The 17,907-nt window shown below is 55.1% G+C and overlaps 1 protein-coding gene across 9 annotated transcripts in view; it reads right to left on the bottom strand.

Moving 5' to 3' along the window:
- Positions 1-17,907, bottom strand: part of PHACTR4 (phosphatase and actin regulator 4) — a 63,985-nt gene that overhangs the window by 10,025 nt on the left and 36,053 nt on the right. For 6 of the 9 annotated variants that reach the window (XM_040534713.1, XM_040534712.1, XM_040534715.1 and 3 more), the window contains 4 exons: positions 4,685-4,861; positions 4,159-4,239; positions 884-1,048; positions 396-755 (listed from right to left, as the gene is read on the bottom strand). In XM_040534713.1, coding sequence (XP_040390647.1) covers positions 396-755; positions 884-1,048; positions 4,159-4,239; positions 4,685-4,861 — 783 coding nt within the window. Of the gene's footprint in view, positions 1-395; positions 756-883; positions 1,049-4,158; positions 4,240-4,684; positions 4,862-4,944; positions 4,967-12,721; positions 13,188-17,330; positions 17,351-17,907 lie in introns of those variants that run through there. The other 3 variants (XM_040534709.1, XM_040534711.1, XM_040534718.1) reach the window with 3 other exon arrangements.

Genomic DNA, 17,907 nt, shown 5'->3' with positions numbered 1-17,907 from the left:
CCAGGTGTCGGTGGCTGAATCCCAGCTCTCCGCGAAGCATCGACATTCAGACAGCCGTGCAGTTGACACAGAACTGCCTTGCCCTCTCCCTGCACCACTCCCACCCCTGCCAGAAGCAGGCAGGGTCCCCTCCTGCAGGTAGGAAACGTGCCCGTCCGACAGAGGGGGTGACTTAGGGCAGAGCACTCCAGGAATTGCTCTCAGCACACGGATGCCCGGGCTAAACACTGGCAGATCCTTTAAGCCCAAACTGGGCTGTTTTCAGCAGAAACTATCAAACATTTGTGATACAATATTCTCTAAATCACACTAAAACACAGCCTCTCCCCTTTGTAAGGGAATACCAGAGCGAGGGCTCCAGAACACCCACCAAGGCAGCTTGCAGAGGCACTTACCTATCACCGAGTTGCTGTTTCTGTTGACAGGCTTGGGCGGCGGGACGGGAGGCTGCTTGGCAGGAGCTGCGCTGGTTGTGCTCACGGGAGCAGTAGTGTTGGCACCGGCAAGAGCAGGGGGCAGAGTCCTGGGGGCTGGGGAGGGGGCAGCTGTGGCACTGACTGTCTTCGCTGCGACAGGGGCTGTGGTGGTGGGTGCGGTTTTTGCAGCGCTGCTGGCAGGTGCAGGATCCTTTGCTTGCACCTCGTTTGCCTCCTGGGACGTGGAGGGAGGTCTTTTTGGAGGAAGAAGAGGCTGCCTGGGAACGTGGGGCTCCTGCGGTGGCTCCGATTCGGGACCAGGTTGGCTGCTGGACGAGCCTGCAAGGTGAGACAGCTCCGTTTAAGAGGCTGGAAGGCCCAGAGGGGGGAGGAAGAATCAGATGAGAATTCAAAGCTGGCCCTATCAGAATCTGAAGCAACCAATTCTGCACACTCTGGTTTCTTACCTTGTCTTTTCTTTGGTTCCTCAGCTGGAACGGGCTTTCTAAGGCTGGATGACTCTGGGGCCTCTTCCTCCTGGCTGGCCGGGTTACCGGCCCCGGGACCACCGATGGGGACCGTGTGGCCATTCTTCAGTGCCGGCGGGTTCAGCTTCTCTGGTTCCTCACCATCTGCACGGGGATGGGAGGAGAGAAACAACAGAAAACACTCAGAAAGCACGAGAGAGAAGAGACGTGGCTGAGCTGCCATCGATCTGCACCGATTTCTCTCTGGCTTCCAAAAGAGCTGATCTTCTGCCTCCCTCCTGCAGAGGAGAGCACAGCAAAACCAACTCTAGCTCGGGCTGAGAGCTCTCGATTTCATTATCAACAAGCAAATACCACAGCACTGGATCCCATCAAGTGTTTTTCTTCTTCAGCAGCCTCTTGATCTACCACCTTATTTAGAAAGAATGCTGCCACGTTTAAAAACATAAGACTGGTGTGCCCAACGAAGCTGCGGTCACGGTTAGCCTCCAGCAGCTTCCTCATCCCCTCACCACTACAGAGTAATCACATTTTCTGCTGCAACACAAAATCCAGCACTAGCCAAGTCTTCTACTGGACATGAAATGATAGATTTTGATAACTCCTTAAAATTAGCTGGAGCACCTCTATTTTCCCTGTGTTTCTACCCTGAATTGGGCAGACAGATCACTGCTGTGCCCGCAGTGCAGCTTTCCTCACTTTTCACCTTTGTTTTAATCAGAGGTAACAATGCATCTTCATCAGTCTGACGTAGCTCAGCCTGACAATCTCTGCTTTTGTAGATGCCAGCATGGAGTCTCCCAAATGTCAGAAGCAGGACCTCTTCTGGAGTAAATAAATAAATTAAATCTTTTCAGCCCTGCTTGATCCTGATGCTTTTGAGAGCACTTAAAGCTCTACCAATGGCTGAAATCCTCAACCATTCTTTGCCTCCTGAACTGCCTTGACAGGACAACCTCTTAATATTATTATTCCCAGATTCAGGCTTCACATCCCTTTTAAGGGGCAGTGCCTGTTCTGACTGCTTTCCATCTCAAGAAAACTTGAGCATGTACATCACCCGTTTTATTCACAATCCTTACCATCTTCAGCCTAGCATCTCTCAGGCAATTCATGTACAGCATCACGAGCCTGCCAGGTGTTCTAGCACGTTCTGCTGCTCCAATTTTTGGTGATTTATCCCACTACCCCCTTCTCCCCACCCCGAGATGCTCTCTCCCCTCCTCTAGGGGAACACAGCCTTATGCCGAAGTGCCCTGGTGTTATGCAGAAGCTGAAAGCAAAGGTGCCAAGCTGAAATCTCCCCAGGCTTTCTTTTCTGCAAAATAAAATTAGCCTTGGTTCCTGCAAGGAGATGGAAAACAGCTCTGCCCTTCCCTGAAATGCAGGAAGTGCAGACAGCAGCAAGAGGGAGTTTCCTCCCCAGCCAGGGCTGAAACTCAAGAGATGAGCTGGGAGCTTTTTATAGCAGCAATCGCCTCTGGCTAGCTGGAGTTTTCAGCCAGGGAGGCAGGAACAGTATGATCTTGCTTTTCCTTAGTCATTCACACCTGGCGTGCCCTTCTCTGGCAGGGAGCTGCAGCACACTGCTGCCGGCTCCTCGCTGCTCCGGCCTCCAGCTCCCGCGGCCTCCTCCAAGGTCAAGGCCAGCAGCACGACCTCCCGGCCTCCCCAGGGAGCAGCAGCGCCTCGTCCCCTGCCAGCTGCATGGGGTTCAAAAAGCCTCTGCTATTCCTCTTCCCTACCTCCTTGCTCGCTCAGGGGTTTCCAGATTTATTTATTTTTTTTGCTAGGGACTTGCCTAAGAAAATTAGCTGACCCTGTAAGAGCAGGTCTTAAAAATGCAAGGAAATACAGAAACCTACCACCACCATCTCATTACCCTTCCAGTGCCTTAAAAATCATAGAAGCAAGGGATTTAGATAATGTGCTTTCTAATCTAACCCTCCTGACAATATCGATTGCTCCCTTGTCCCTTGAGCTTGCACTTTGTCCAGGTTATAACCATCTCCTGCTCCTTAAGCGAGATCAGATGACTTAAAGCAGAAAATAATTCCACCTCTCAGCCACGCTTCTGGTCCAGCCTTACCATTTGGAAGACCTCTCCTCTGTCACCTCCAGTGGGAAGTTTGCTACATGAAGCCTTTGATCTCCTCCACAGTTTCATCCTGTGACCTCCTACACTTGTGTACCACGGCGAATTCTTCCTCCAGCCCAGCACTCACACCTCAGGTGGTTGTACGCGGCTTTTATTACAGGGCAGCTGCAAACAACCCTGTTAGCTTTTACTTCGCAGTTTAGCTTTCAGTGGTTGGCTCTGAAAACCACTTTTTTATTTTTTACTTTTTACCTCCACTTTTCCACTTGGTACCTTTCTTAGAAGAACCCTAAGAAGAACCACCCACCCTTAGAAGAACCAGCGTGGGCTTAGCCAAAGCCCACGCTGCTGCCCAAGCGGCTGCTCTGGGCTGCTCTGCCACCGCTCCTGCCCTCTCCCTTTTACATCCAAGGGTGAACTGAGCTGGCCAAAGGGTTATTTTGGCAGGTTGACCCCAACTCAGACAGCAGGGATGACAAAGTAGGAGAATCACGGAATATCCGAGTTGGAAGCGACCCACAAATATCATCGAGTCCAACTCCTGGGTCCCCAAAGGGCCACCCGAAAAAAAAGCTTCAATAAGCCACAATATGGCCAAATATAATGCCATACCATGAGGCAACCCGTCTCTAACTGCTCGAGGAAATCCCCCTACCCCAGGGCAGCTCAAAGTCGTCACTTGTCTCCTTTTTCCACGCCTAAAGCCTTCAAACCTGAACTCCACGGTTAGCGCCTCTCCTGCGATGGTCAGAGCGTGATGGGAACAATCCAGAGGTGCTGAGCCAAAGTGTGCCGGAGGAGCTTGACAGGACAAGACAGGGTGGCTGGACAAGGACACGCACACGAGGGACAGGGTGGGGAGTGACAGGCAGGATGCCCGTTGGCAGCAGGCAGGAAGATGTCCAAGCCAGGCGCTGCTCTTTCTTTGGGACATCTTCCTAACCGGGCAGGCGGGCTGCCTTCCCTGCCAGGTGCAAAAGTCAGGCAGGAGAGCACAGCGAGGAGGGCAAGACAAACAGACAAGAACCACATCAGCAAGTAAGAGCCCTTAAATTTGCCTCCCCGAGAAGAACGGCTGCAAGGGGGGGTGTTGCCAGAGGAAGGTCGGCTACACAGAACACAGACAGGCGGAGGAGAAGCTCAGGTGCAGACTCACCCTGCTCAGGGTCTTCCAACAGAACCCCTCTTTTTACCAGCTCCTCTCTTGGCTTTCGCATAGAAATCTTTCGTTCTAAAACTGATAATTAAATTGAAAAAAAAAAAAGCACTCAGAAAACAGGGTAAGCTAGAAGTTCAAGACGATACTTTTGTTTTTTTAAAGTCCTCTGGAAGAAGTAAAAGGGCTTCGAATTTCACTGCATTGCACGGATTAATAAGAGGGCGGGGGGACTGCACGCCCAGGCCTGCGCCTCGCGCTAGATTGGTGATCACGGAGCAAACCCTCCCTCCCCGCGGCTGCCTCGGGAGCTTCCTTCCAAGAAGGAATTTGCTCATCTGTGAGCACTGCTCCGCGGCAAGGTGTTTCTGGAGAGCTCGCAGGTGCCAGCCCATCGCCCAAGTCACGCTTTGGCTCTCACGCGTGCCGGCGCTCGGGCTCGTGGCCGTGAGCCGCCCTCACCAGCCAGCGGGCTCAGCGCAGCTTTCCCAGCTGGAGGAAGGGCTTCCCACCCTGCCCCCCTTACCTTCCGAAGTCTCCTTAAATTTATCACTGCTTTTCTTTTTCCTCCACTTCCAGGGCTTGAAGATCTTGCCGAAGCTCGAGAACTTGCTTTTTCTCTTGGTGGGAGGCGTGGTGTCGCCCGATTCCAGAACATCTACCCCCATGCCGGCATCGCTCGGGGGGTGATCCACCTCTTCAGCTGCACGGGAAAGAACACAGAGGGAGTTTTACTTTCATGCTGCAGAGGACAGCTGCCATCTCCCGCCCCCCAGCCCCTCGCACCCTGTGAAACGGCGACGCACGCTCATGCAAAGGAGGCAGCAAGACTCCACGCCTTCATGTAACCCGCTGGCATTTCGCTCGGGGAGACGAGGGGAGGGGGGTTCCAAAGTTAACAGTGCAAAGGGTAACCGCTAAGAGGCTTCCTGATGAACCGAGGATTAGTTGGAGTTTGCAGTGCCACAGCTTCACCCAAGGAACACAAATCACCGCTGCGGTTTCTCATCTGCAGCTGGAAGCGACTGGTGCCAGACCCACATAACGACACGAACACGCAGCCCTCCCAGCCTGCAGAGCCCCTTTTCACGACCGTCTACACACAGCACAATTACCAGACCCGTGCTAGAGCTCAGTCTCGCTGATTTTTCCTCTATAAATAAGGCCGGCATCGCCAGCCAAGAGCAACAACCACACAGGAAAGCAACACAATACGGGCCCGCGCTCCACCTACTGCACTCCAGGTCTCTGGAGAACAACACAAGAAGGACACGGAGGTGGGAAGGGACGCGCGAAAAAAAGAGCCAGACTTAGCGCAACAAAGTTCATAAAGGAACAACTTGGGAAGCACAACCAGAGCACAAAACCCTACGCTGGTGACTTTCAGTTCTGGCCTGCCTGGCGTTGCCGGTTCCTGGGTATGGGAGGAAACACAAGAAACATAAGGGAACGCTTATAAGGGAACACTTACAGTCAGCAGAATCCAGCAGAGCCTGCAGAAAAAAAAAATCTGAGTGCGCACAACCTAAGTGAAGGCAGCTGGTGGGCTGTTCATGGTCTTCGCCTGCAGGCTGCGAATCCTTGGCTTCGGCACGGGGTAAGACGAGAGCACCCCAGCCCCATGAGAACACAAACCATGGGCAACAGCCTCGAGACTTCCTCTGGTCCTACAAAGGTCCTGCCCAACACCACGTGCCGGGCTGAGGTGCTGCCTTACACATCGCGCTTGTGCACCTCACTTTTGAGCCTTTAAGTCAAGTGCTGTGGAGTCTGCAAGCCTCCTGGGATCCCGAGAGGCCTTTTAGTCGGTCTCAGGCAAGCCCGTCTGACGCGCCTGCAGAAAAGACAATACCCCCTGGGCCAGGCGGTGAGTTCAGCCAAGAATCCCATCTCCTGGGGCGAAGAGATTGGGAAAGGAATTTTAGGGGAAAGCCATTTCGCACATAGGACAAAGAGCTAACAACATACCTGTTACATCACACAAACACCCACCGAAGTTAGCAGACTCAGACGCATAAAAGCAGACTCCTGTCAACGTGGGCAAGAGCAGAGGATGGGAAATAAACCAAGAAAACCCCAGCTGCTGACTTTTGGTGGAGCTCTACGTGCGGTGCTGCCCGGTGTGGGATGTCGGAGCCCCGGGAGGCTTGGGGAAGCTGGGTGAGCACCAGGGGTCACGGCACAGCAGGATCCCAGCTTCTTGCTCCTAGCACAAGCAAAACGAAGACCAGTGCACAGCAGGGAAGAGAAGAGCGCTCACAGCGCAAGGAAAAATGGAGAATATTTCAGAAAGAGGATCCAGATCCCGTGTCAGAAGTGTGGTCTTTAAGCAGCGATGGAGGAAGAGGAAAACCAGCACAGGACGCAGGTTTGCAAGGGGTTGGAGCGGCAGGGAAGTGACCTGCTGCTGTGCTAGCTAGCAGGGAAAAAACCTATTTGCAGAGCTGATGGTGGCCATTTCAGACTTCCCCTAAAATGCACGATCCTTCTAGTGCTGCACAGGTTTCTCTCCTCCTGCTCACTGGTCTCCAGATTTCATGCAGTGATGGTTGAGAGGATCGGAGTGGATGTATTTTTTATTTTTTTAACATAAAATCAGCCTCCCTAACAGAAAGCTCACTCAGAGCCAGCGAAAAACTGATGCCAGTCCACGTTTATTTGAAAAAAAGGATGATAATTCAGCGTCTGAGCTGCTTCTTTAAAAAGCTGACTTCGTAACAGGAGAGCATCTGGGTGGAAGGTAGCATCCGAGATGTTAGCACCGACCCGTGATCTTCTGCGGCTTTATTCTGTGATTTTCTGCTGGGAGGGAGGGTGGGAGGAAGCAGGGACGCACAAAATGGCATTTCGAGCTCCCAGAAACCCGAGCTGAATTGTCTGGATGCTCAGAGGCACTTTCTTCAGAGAGCAGCACATTAGCCCCCGAGTCGTACATGCAATTTGAAAAAGCAGTATTCACTTTGCTCAGCAGAGCGTTCCCAAAGCTTGCCAGGCAGGCGACACTGCTCGCCAGGCACAAGCTGTGTGCTGAATTTGGATCCCAAGAGCCACAGAAGGCACTTCTGAGCCTACGTTCGGTGCCCCACACCTCTCTGAAGAGCAGCATCAGCACCGAAGACGGCCGTACCGAGCTTATTTCACATATATGTGTGCGTCCCTTCTTTGAATTGCTCTTAGGAATGTAACCTATGTGCTGCCTGCCACCCGAGCTGTCGGAGCGCTGCGCTAAGCAGAACGAGTTATTAAAAGAAAACTCAACGGTCAGGTCCGCGGATTAATGAAGGGAGACCTCGGCGAGCTGCGGTGTCTCCGTTTGCAATTAGAGGGAGAAGGATGAGCATTCCCCCGCCGGCCACCTCCAAGCAGCTGGGGAGAAGGGACAGACACGGAAGGATGAGCCGGGACCGTCGGGGACCCGCGATGTCCCCAAACCAGGCGCAGCTGGAAGCAGCAGGGTGGGGGAAAGCCCACGTGAGCTTTATCCCACGGGGAAGGAGCTGTTTCACCAGCTCCTGCAGCCCGGGTCTGGCTGTCGAACCGAATACCATCTCGGGGTGGAGTTTCGCACCAGGTGCCTGGCTGCCATTACCTGCAAGTGGGCAGGTTAATACAAAAGCTTGGTTTCGTCATGACATTTGCCATCGATATCTAATAACTCGGTGATGGCTCCTCTGCCACGCCGCCCCAGCAGCGGTGCTAGCAGCTGCTCGTAGCCTTGTGCCGTGAATCAGGTCTGGACCAACATGAAAACAGTCGGTTTTGGTGTTTTAAACACGGTTTTGGTGGTTTATAATCAGTTCTGTCCAAAAACAGCCATGCAAGGGGGGCGGGGGGGAGCAGGCACACTACACACCCTCCCCTAGCACCCAGCCCCAATTCAAGTTGTTTTCATCACCCCATGCTCCCAGCAGAACAAAACCCACGTGTTGATGCCACGAGAGCAGTTCCCCACCCCACACACCCAGGGGCTCCAGCTCCGCAGGGCAGGCTGCTCGCAGGAGGGCCCGGGGCGCCCCGATCCCTGCCGTGACACTCTTCCCCTTTCCACCCCGTAATTACCGCGTGGACACAGACATTTAAAATAGCCTGCTCTGATGCAATTACGAATCGCCTTTACTGCTAATTAGCAGGTGGCTCGGCATCTGTAGGTGTGCTCTTAGGGAGCTGTACCTTCGACACCCTCCTTGTGCGGTGACTGCTCACGTTGGATGGTGCTCACGCGCCCCTGGAAAAGGAACTTTCCTCCGACCACAGCCCGTTTCCACCTCAAATTTCCACGAAGCATGGCTCAGAGAGGGCACCTCACTGTGAAAGGAGCCCTGGCAAGGCAAATTTCTCCGTGCCTCTCCTTGCTGTGCTCTACGAGGTGCAGGAGGGTCCGAGGCTGTGGCTCATACCCAGGGCAGCTGCGGAGGAAGCACCGGGGATGCTCGGGGAAGGCAGCGGGGCCGAGAGAGGAACCAGACCCGGAGGGAAGGGTGAGAAGCATCGGGAGCTGATGCCCTCGCCCTGCTCAGCACCCAGGCTGCTGACCTGCGTGGCAAGTCTGTGCCCAGGGAGCCAGCCTCACCTGCGCTGCGGTCCCGGGCTGGAAAACACATTTTAAATTTATGGGGAAAGCTTGAACGAGGTCGCACGGGCCCGGGTGAAGCCAGGGGAGTCATGAGAAGGTCAAGAGCTTTCCAGTAAGCAGGTCTCAGTGTGTCCCCGTGCCAGAGAATGAGCTGCTCAGCCCTTCCACCAAAGCCACGCGAAGCGCCCGTCGCAGCCAAGTGGCCCTGGAGCGGGGGGAGCCGTCAGAGCGCACCCCGACACCCACAGCCCTCACCCAGCCCCGCTGCAGAGCCCTGGTCGAGGAAAACTCCGTGATAAAACACCTGCTGAGACTTCAGTGCACTGCTGCCATGCCTCGGACAGACCCCGTGGATCTGGGGACGGAGCCGTGCCCCGGCTGCTGCCTCCCGGCTTCCCTACCCGAAGCCGCTGCAGATCTCTCCGAAACGCTCAACGCGTGCCCTGATCCCGCTCCACCAAAACACGGAGGTGAATTTGAGCTGTTTAAGCAGCAGACCCGCGTTAACCCAACGTGTTTAGGCTGCAGCAGTCTCGGGAAGCATCACACGATTGGCACAGCCTGGAGACACGAGGAGGCAGAAAGCTGGGGCGGTGCCAGCAGCGAGGGACGCAGCTCTCCATCGGCACGCAGCGAGTCCAAGAGCCGCCTGGCCAGCTGGTCTTCCAAACCCTCCTTCTGCAGCCTGCTACGCGTTTACGCTCCCATCTCACCACTAAAATCTAGGCAGAAATAAAGCTCTTCTCCCACCGCACCCTGTAAGCAAGGGCACGGGGGGCGTGCGGCCGCTGCTGCGATGTTATCCCAGAGAAGGTGGGAGAGGCTGGAGACGCACAGTTGGTCCCCAAGCTCGTCACCCTCAGCAAGTGGCTGTGGCACGGCATGTGTCATCTGCTCCCAAAGCTTCCGCCAGGCCTGGGGCAGCCGTTCCTATTAAAGGTGGCAGAGCTTTCACTGCTCGCCTCGGCTCTCCGGGGTCAGACCGGCAGAGCCGGGATCTGCGGGGGCAGAGGAACGCCACGCTTGTTCTCATGGGACGCAACAGCAAGCAGCTATCTAGCCGGCCTGCAGGAACGACCAGCACATAAATATATTGGTCTAATGGCCCCGCTGCGGTCCTAGGCGGGAGAAGCTGTCACAAGAGCAAATACAGTCGATCCTCACCCTTCAACCCCCAAAAAATCCTTCTGTGCAGTGCGTTACCAGCCAAGGAAAAGGCACCGCAGAGGTTTCAGGCACCAACATGAACAAAAATCCTTTACTTCATTACGGGCCATCTCTCCTAGGGCAGATACCTGCAACAGTACACGAGACAGCTGGACCTCTGGGGGCAAAGTATTCAAGAATTAAAATCAGAGCCAAGCTGCATCGAGTGCAGGCCACTGCAGAATTGGTCCTGGTGAATTTTGAAACCATTTAAACTCAGGCCACACACCATCAAAAGCCAGCACGGCTATGGAGAAGTTTATTTTGTTTTGGACTGACACACCATTGCATAAACTGAAAATCACTTCAAGGCCCAAGTTAGGGACCCTAACAAAGCAAGAAGGATGTGAAGAAATCAAAGCAGCGGCTCCCAGACGCTGACAATTCATATTCTATTCCTAAATGCCTGGGAGGGAAACTACTAATTTCCAGTGCTCATGAACAGAGTGGCACAACCCTCCTTTAAGGAGGAAGGGTCAGCGAGCCCCAGGACAGGACAAAAGCTGTTAGGAAAAGATGAGAACTTGCTGCTTTTCTCCCCCAAATCTCTCTGCAGGCACCCGAGGGCTGGCAGAGCCGCCCTGAGCCCCAGCAGACACATCTCACCCGCGGTACAGCAGGCTCTCTGTCCCCATCCAGAGATGGGAGAGCTCTTTAATTCCGTCCTTATGGACAGAGAGCCTCACAAAGAACACGCTGATGCTTTCTCATTTCCTTCTGTAGAGGACTCACAGTGTGTAAATCGTGAGCTCCGGAGCCAGATTGCTGCCGTCGACAAACCACGTTCCACCCAGAACCCATCTCTTACTGCAGCAGTGACTGGTAGCACTGGAGTGGTAACCGGTAATTAGCACGAGTTCCAGGATTTCTGTTCACGAGGAGCTCACCGGGCACTTCTGCCTCAGCCGTGTCCTCGAGGCTCGCTGCCGTAGGTCCGTCAGTGCACGAGGCCATGCTACGGCGTGAGCACTTTGCCGAAAGCCAGATGTCGCCGGGACAAATTAGGCACTCGACACCACAGCAGCAGCTCCCAGCACCTCAATCACCTCCGTTTCCCGAGCGCGCCTGCAGTTGTGCTGTCCCCAGGCCTGCAGGTGCATCGGGAGCATTTTGCTGAGCGCGGCTGCTCATTATAACCCCGACGTTACCGCACCTCGGGAGCGCGTTTTGCAGAAGAGCCTGGACCTACGGCGACAGCGAGAGCGCCTTGCAAAGCCCAGCCCGTGCGCTCACGCCGTGGCACTGCAACAAACGCTCCCGTTGCCAAAACAGCGCCGGTGCACGGGCTGCAGAATAACTCGGCTTCGTTGTGCCAGGCTGAGCGGCTCAGAATGCAAAAAGCTTTCAAGCACACAGCTACGACCCAACAAGCAAACAAAGACTCTTTTGATGGAAATGCTGTTCAGGTTAGAGCATCAGAAAAGCGCTGTAAGTAAACGTTTCTAGCTTCCTATAGCAGCTTCAGAAACTTCACGCGCGCTTCCTGAATGGTCCAGGGAAGACACAAATCCTGACCTTAAAGCAAGAGAAGGCTGCGATCACGAAGCAGCCTCAAAGAGTCCCAGCCCCCAGCTTTTGTACGTTGTTGATCACCATAACCTTCTCCAGACCTTCCTTTTCAGCAGCATCCTGCCAAAATTAATGCACGAGCCACCTCTCCAAAGTCCCAATTTGTTCAGGAGGAGCTACGCAAGCAGTACCACGAGCAAAGACCCCAGACCAGCTGCAGGAACCCCCGGGCTGCTGGCCTCCAGCCTCGGGCACGGCGCAGCATCATCGTGCCGGTGACCCCACTCCTCTCGAAGTTGCCCACATCTCTGGTGCCCGGTGAGAGATGAGGCTGAGACGGGACGGATCCGTCTTCTACCAGCCCCTAGAGCCAAGGAGATGCTGCCCATCGCTACTGACAGCGCAGAGAAGGATGAAGTTTTCTTCTTCCTTCCACCCTCTCTCAATACCACTTATTTTTAGCAGCTCTTGAACAAGACCAGCCAGAGCGAACTGGGGGTGGGGAGCAAAGTCACTGGTTTAATCTGAGCCCTAAAAACGCTCGGTAGGTTCAAAGTCATACAAGCGAAAAAGAATGAGAAAATCATCTGTCCCTCGGGGAGCTTGCTGTGCGCGGTGTCAAGTGTTTCTGTAAAAATCAGCTAATTTGGTGCACGGAGAGGGCAGCTCGGGCCAGGCAGCTGCCAGCCGTCGGGACGCGATAGCAGAAGCGGGGCACGCGCGAAGCCTCCTTGTTTCCAGCGCATCCCAGTCCCGGGCACGGCACTGAGAGGCGTTTGGGAAGCAGCGCTGCCCCCAGAGCCTCAAACAAGGGAGGATCGGCTCTCCCTGTCCACCAAATCCCATCAGCTAAAACTCAGACCTAGAGCTACCTGGCAGAGGAGAGAGAAAACAAGCAGACAGGCGACTGCCAAGCCCCAAAAGCGGGGTGCTGCGCACACGAGGCGGCAGCTCCGGGCAGCCCGCGGGGCTGACTCCCAGCCCAGGCAGGGAAGTTTTATTTCTGAAGCTCGCGCCCCTACAGCCACCCCTAAAAACCTCGGCTCGGAGCCTGCCCGCGGACCAGCAGAACGCAGCACCGCGCGGGACGTAGGAGAAAGGAAGGAAATGGAGTTATTCCTCCGGTTTCTCCTCCCGGCTCCGTGCCGGGCGCAGGTTACACAAGCCCCGCGTTGCATTCCTCCCCTCCCGACTCCTCCGTTTCACCTGCGGTCCTGCCCCGCCGCGGCCCCGCCATCTCCCCCGGCCGTCTCTCCCTTGCCCTCCATTACTCACCGAAAGCAGCCGGACTGACCGGTCTGGAGAAGTGCGGCTGCCCCATCAGACTCCTTCCCAAGCGGCTCTCCGGGAGGCAGCGGGAAGGGAGAGAAAAACCAGCCGGGACCCCGGGAGAGCTCCGGAGCCCTCGGAAATGGTAAATCCACGCCCGCGGCCGGGCAAGGCTCCAGCGCCGGGCGAGCGAGGCGCCTGCGGGAGGCGAGGCGGTGGCAGGGTGTGCGGTGCGGGTCCTGTCCCCCGGAGCCCAGGCACTTGATTCTCATAAATAGGCGCCCATGCCAGCTCCCCTGGCGCAGGAATGCCTGTCATTCCAGAGCCGCGCTGGCTGGGGCTGAAGCTCAGGAAGGGGAGGAGACAGCCGAGGCTCCAGCCACTGAGCTGCACAACCCAAATCATCAACACCCCTCGGTCCTTCCTCGCACCCAGCCCAGAAAAAGCTGGGAGCCAGGAGGGAGAGCGGAGGGGCGGTGAGAGCCTACCTGAGCCACGGCACCGATGTGGGTGAGAAAGCCCCGTGCTGCAACGCGGCCCCGAGGTTAAAGGGAATAGCAAGGAGTGCCCCAGCTACTGTGCACCGAGCCAGGTGCATGACAGAAGTACAATTTAACGACAATTCCCCTCTCCGCTAAAGTTACCGGGAAGATAGGAGGGGCAGGGAGAGTGTCTTCCCCTTTAAATTAAACAAAGGGGCTTCAATAAGGGAAATAAAAGTTTATTTTTGATGCATGCATCTCATCTCGATGGCTATGGTTACAAACGTCCCTCTCAGCATTTGCATCACAACAGAATTTAAATACTCCCACTTGGATTCTGTTCTTTTCCACCAAAGTTTGTGTTAGGGCTTCGGTGTCCTACAGACCGAACCGCAGCGGGATGGGGCAATGCTGAAGCATTCAGCAGCTTCATCTTAGCCCAGAGGAAACAGAACATTTTCAAAAACACACAGGAATTCGCAGAAGTGACTAATCTGAAATCCGAACCCATCTGACACATCCAGGTTTCTCCTGGAAACGGTTTCAAACACCAGGGTTTGCTGCAGCCCTCGAGGTCCCTGCTTCTGCCAGGCCAGCAGCCGCGCTGCTTCAGTGTCTGAATAGCAGCCAGGACGAGCTCAAGACGAGCTCGCTGCTGCAGCGGTCCCAGTAGTGAAACACACAGACAAAAAAAAAAAAGCTTCTATTCTGGGAAACAACAAAATCCAAGATTATCAACTGGGGCTGGTCCAGCTGGGAGCAATGCACGCTGCGCATCGGTGGAACAGCACCGAAACGAGAGCGCCACGCAGCGCCGCACGCAGGGGCAGGGGCCAGCTCTGCAGCCACACCGGAGTGGGCAGGGGCCGTTGTGAAGCCTAATAAAACTGCACCAAAGTCACAAAGACACCTGGAAGATGCTGATGCCCTCGGTCCCTCCACTGACACACCAAACATCCAGCAGACAGCTCGCAAATTTCTCCCCTCGCCTCCGAAGCACAGCTGCAAAAACACAGGGGGAAGCGGGTCTGCCTCTGCGCGGCGTGGCCAGCAGGACGGACGGACGGACAGCAGGAGCAGGTGGAGGAGCACGGATCAGCAGACACGAGGGGGTGGACGAGCAAATGCCACTCTCCTCCCTCGCGCAGGACACGCACGCTGCCCTGGAAGCACTGCTCTTCTCACCCTCCCACCACCGGTCCCAGCTCAGCCGCAGTCCGCAGTCTTGGAAGCACTTTCCATTTTCCTTGTGGGCAATTAACGCGCTGATTACAGGCATGCTCCACCTCATTTCAGGCTCTTTGCTTCGAAACAAAAGAAAAAGCCATTTTAAAGTCATTTAAATAGGCGGCCATCTGGCAGACACCCACAAAGTTTGGAGAGATGACTTCCAGCCTCTATCTAAGTCTGCGCATCAGCTGTCCAGCTTGGAAGGAGGCCTGGAAAAACCATCCGAGGGCTGCAGAGCGCTGCACACTTGCTCCGTACCTGCCTGACTTCCCAGGAGACCGAAGCCGTCGCAATTTACGTCGCATTTGCTGTGAATTAAGAGCACACAAAGCTGTGCTGCAGGACAGAAGACGCGTGGCAGGTTGTTAAAGCACAGCAGCGCAATCCTGTGCCTGACCCTGTTTCTTCATTAGTGGAACAGGAACCATTAGTTTGAGTTTTGGTGAGAGAGGTTTAAACCGATGCATTGCACCTTGCAGCAGCTGCACTCCCCAAGGATGCACAGCGACAGCTTCTCAGGCTCCGGTGCCGCACAGCAACACACCGGGCTGCGAGATCACAAGCTGCAATAAAGCGCTTCCACGTTTCTGTACCACCGATTAGGGCTAATGAACCTTCCTGAAGGGAATCTACAAGACTACTTGACAAAGGCGCTCGTGTTAAAATGTGTAGAAGCGCACGAAACGCAGGGCTGAGCCGCTCGAGGAGCAAAGAACTGCAGATCTGCACGTCACATCGCAGCCGGGCTTGGATTTCAGACGCTCTTTAGGAATATCAGCAGCAGCTCTTCTCGTTGAGGGGGGGGAAAGAACAAACACCCCTCCAGAGGGGGAACGACAAAACACAGAGAACAGCAGAAATCCAGACCCGAATTAACACCGACATTACCTTCAAGGTGGAGGAAAAACCCGCCAGCCCATCTCACCTCCATCTCTAGGGGCACAAAAAAAAAAAAAAAAAAAGGCACAAGTTCTGCACCAGCGGACCCAACGCAAAGCACGTCCCTGCCTCGGCTCCAGCCCGAGGACAGCCCCTCACCGTGCTGCGAAGTGACCCTTTTCCATCCGCAGTGCCTCCTGTTTCACAGCTGGAGAGAAATACGGGAAAAAGCCACGGACCCAAGCCGTTTGGCCAGCAGCATACAAGGAGCACAGCACCCCAACGCTCGGGGCTCAGCACGCAGCTGGCCAAGGCGGCTCCAGCTCCACGAACAGCAGCCAGGGGGCAAAACCTCAGCCCCCAGCCAAGCGCACATCTAGGCTAAAGGAAAATCCACGTTTCAAGCAAGGACAAGTAGCAAATGCCCAAAATCCCCAGCACGGCGCAGGAGGGCCATCTGACATTGCCGCGCGGGAGAAACCGGAGTACTGCCGTTACTCCTCGGGGACAGGCGAAGGCCTCCACGAGAAGGAAGAGCTCGAAATAGCAAATAGCTTTCTTCAGGAAAGCAAAAGGGGTCACCGGCTGATAGTCAGTCCCTTTGACGTTTCCTTCTGAAAATTTAGTAACCAAGAAACGCCACTTGCAGGAAAATGTTCTGGGGTTTCAGGAGAGCCAGCGGGTGACACGAGGTGAGAGGAGCGGTTACGGGCAGCAGACGCCCGCAGCAAGCAGCGGGGCACGTCGCACACCAAAGCTCGCCTCTGAAGTTTCATTTCCTCTCCATCCAGGCCGGCATCCCATTAAAAACCTGGCGTTCAAGTGGCACTGCCTGCTTGCACACACTGTAAAAGGAGCCCTCCTGGACTGTTTCACTTCAGAACCTAATGAACCCCATAATGAGTATGAGCTGCGCTAATAAAGCCACTGTTGTTGGCACCTCGGCTCACACCGACGTGAAACACCGCATTCATCCGCGGTGACTCAGACGTTGGTGCTCCGTGATTCAGCCGCGGGGACTTGAGAAAGGACTCCTGCGCTATCCCCTCCCCGCAGAGCGGGCTGCGCCCAACCGGCGATACCGGGCGCTCTCCTGCCCAGGAAGTCCAGGGCTCCGTCCTCGACAAAAATGCACCCACTTGACACACACACACACAAGCCCACGGTACCATTTTACCAGGGCTGAAATGAGAAAAAAGGCGGTAACAGCACTAATCCGGACAGACTCCATCACGATTCCTTCGCTAGCAATCCTCAGCAGCTTCAACAGAATAGGGAGAGCATAAAAAAACCCTACGGCAGCTCCGGCTGCCTACAAAACCGTCCATTTGTGGGCTCGGAAGGAGCACGTGGAAGTTATTCATGACAGCAGCAGCCCAGCACAAGGAAGCCGGGCAGTCCATCTGGGAGGTCACGAGCCAACACACCGTGACGCTCTTCCTTCCCCCGGCGCGGTATTACGAGCCAGCCCGATACCCGGCGTGGAAACGGAAAGCGGTTTATTTATAAGGCAGCTGGCACCGCATTGTTTAGGTCGGGTGCACTTTGATGGAAGCGCGCTGGTTCGGATGAGAGCGCAGTGAGGTAAGCGCTCCCGAACCGCGTGATTTCCTCGGTGCTTCCCGTGACATTTCCAAGCGGGAAACTCCCATTTCCCAGAGCATTCCAGTCCCCACCAGTCCGCCCAGCCAGGCGGCGGCGGCCACCGGGACATCACGGTGCCGAGCCCAGACGTCGAGGGGGCCGAGCACGGCTGGAGGATGAGCATGAGGCTCAACCTCTGCAGCCTGCCTCGCACCAAGGAAGGAAAAGCAAAGCAGAGCACACACCATTGGGAAGTATTATGGGCAAAGAGGGTGGCCAGGAGGAAAGGAGTTGCTTAATTGCAGGACCAAGCAAAAGGAGGCCGTGCAGAGGGTCTCGGGGCCGGGTTTGAGACCACGGTACCCCATAGCTTTGTTTCCCAGTGGAGGAAACGCAGCTTTCATTGAGAGTCATTTCAGCCGGCGCTGAAACCACATCACCTGCAGCGCCTCCTCGCCCTTCGCTGTCATCCTTCACCACACAGGAGGAGATTTTCCTGTTTACAGGTGAGGGAACGCGAAGGAATGCAATCCTGAAAATTAAAGATTCGGTCACATCTTGGCTAGGTCGGTGGCTGCGGTGACTCACGGCTATGCCATCTTCAGGCAAGGGAACCTCCAGCGCCGACAAGCTGCTTGCTGGAGCACCTTGGAGCGGCGTTAAAGCAGCACTGGTCAGAAGCCAAAGGAAGCACAGACACAGGCCGCATTCCAGCAGAGCATCAGGCAGCAGCAAAGCGACAGCATATTCCCAACAGTGAGGCACTCAGAGGCAGGATGCCCATCTGCCACTTCCAGCTACATTACTAGGAAAACATTAAGCAAAAGCACGGAGAAAATTACATTAATTATTCCATTGTTTGGGGAAGAGACAAACACAACGTTTAGCTTCGCTCTTCTTTCACCTGTTTACAACTGCCCTCTCCCCCAGACAACAGAACTGGGGAATTCAGAGGAGAACCTGTAACCCAAGGTTGCAAAACGCTGGAGATAAAGAACGAGGAGATGAGCAGAGCTC

This window comes from Cygnus olor, chromosome 23 (genome assembly GCF_009769625.2).
Source record: "Cygnus olor isolate bCygOlo1 chromosome 23, bCygOlo1.pri.v2, whole genome shotgun sequence".
NCBI classification, from domain to species: domain Eukaryota; kingdom Metazoa; phylum Chordata; class Aves; order Anseriformes; family Anatidae; genus Cygnus; species Cygnus olor.
Note: the sequence above shows the minus strand (reverse complement) of the source record. Positions and strands in the feature narration are given on the sequence as shown.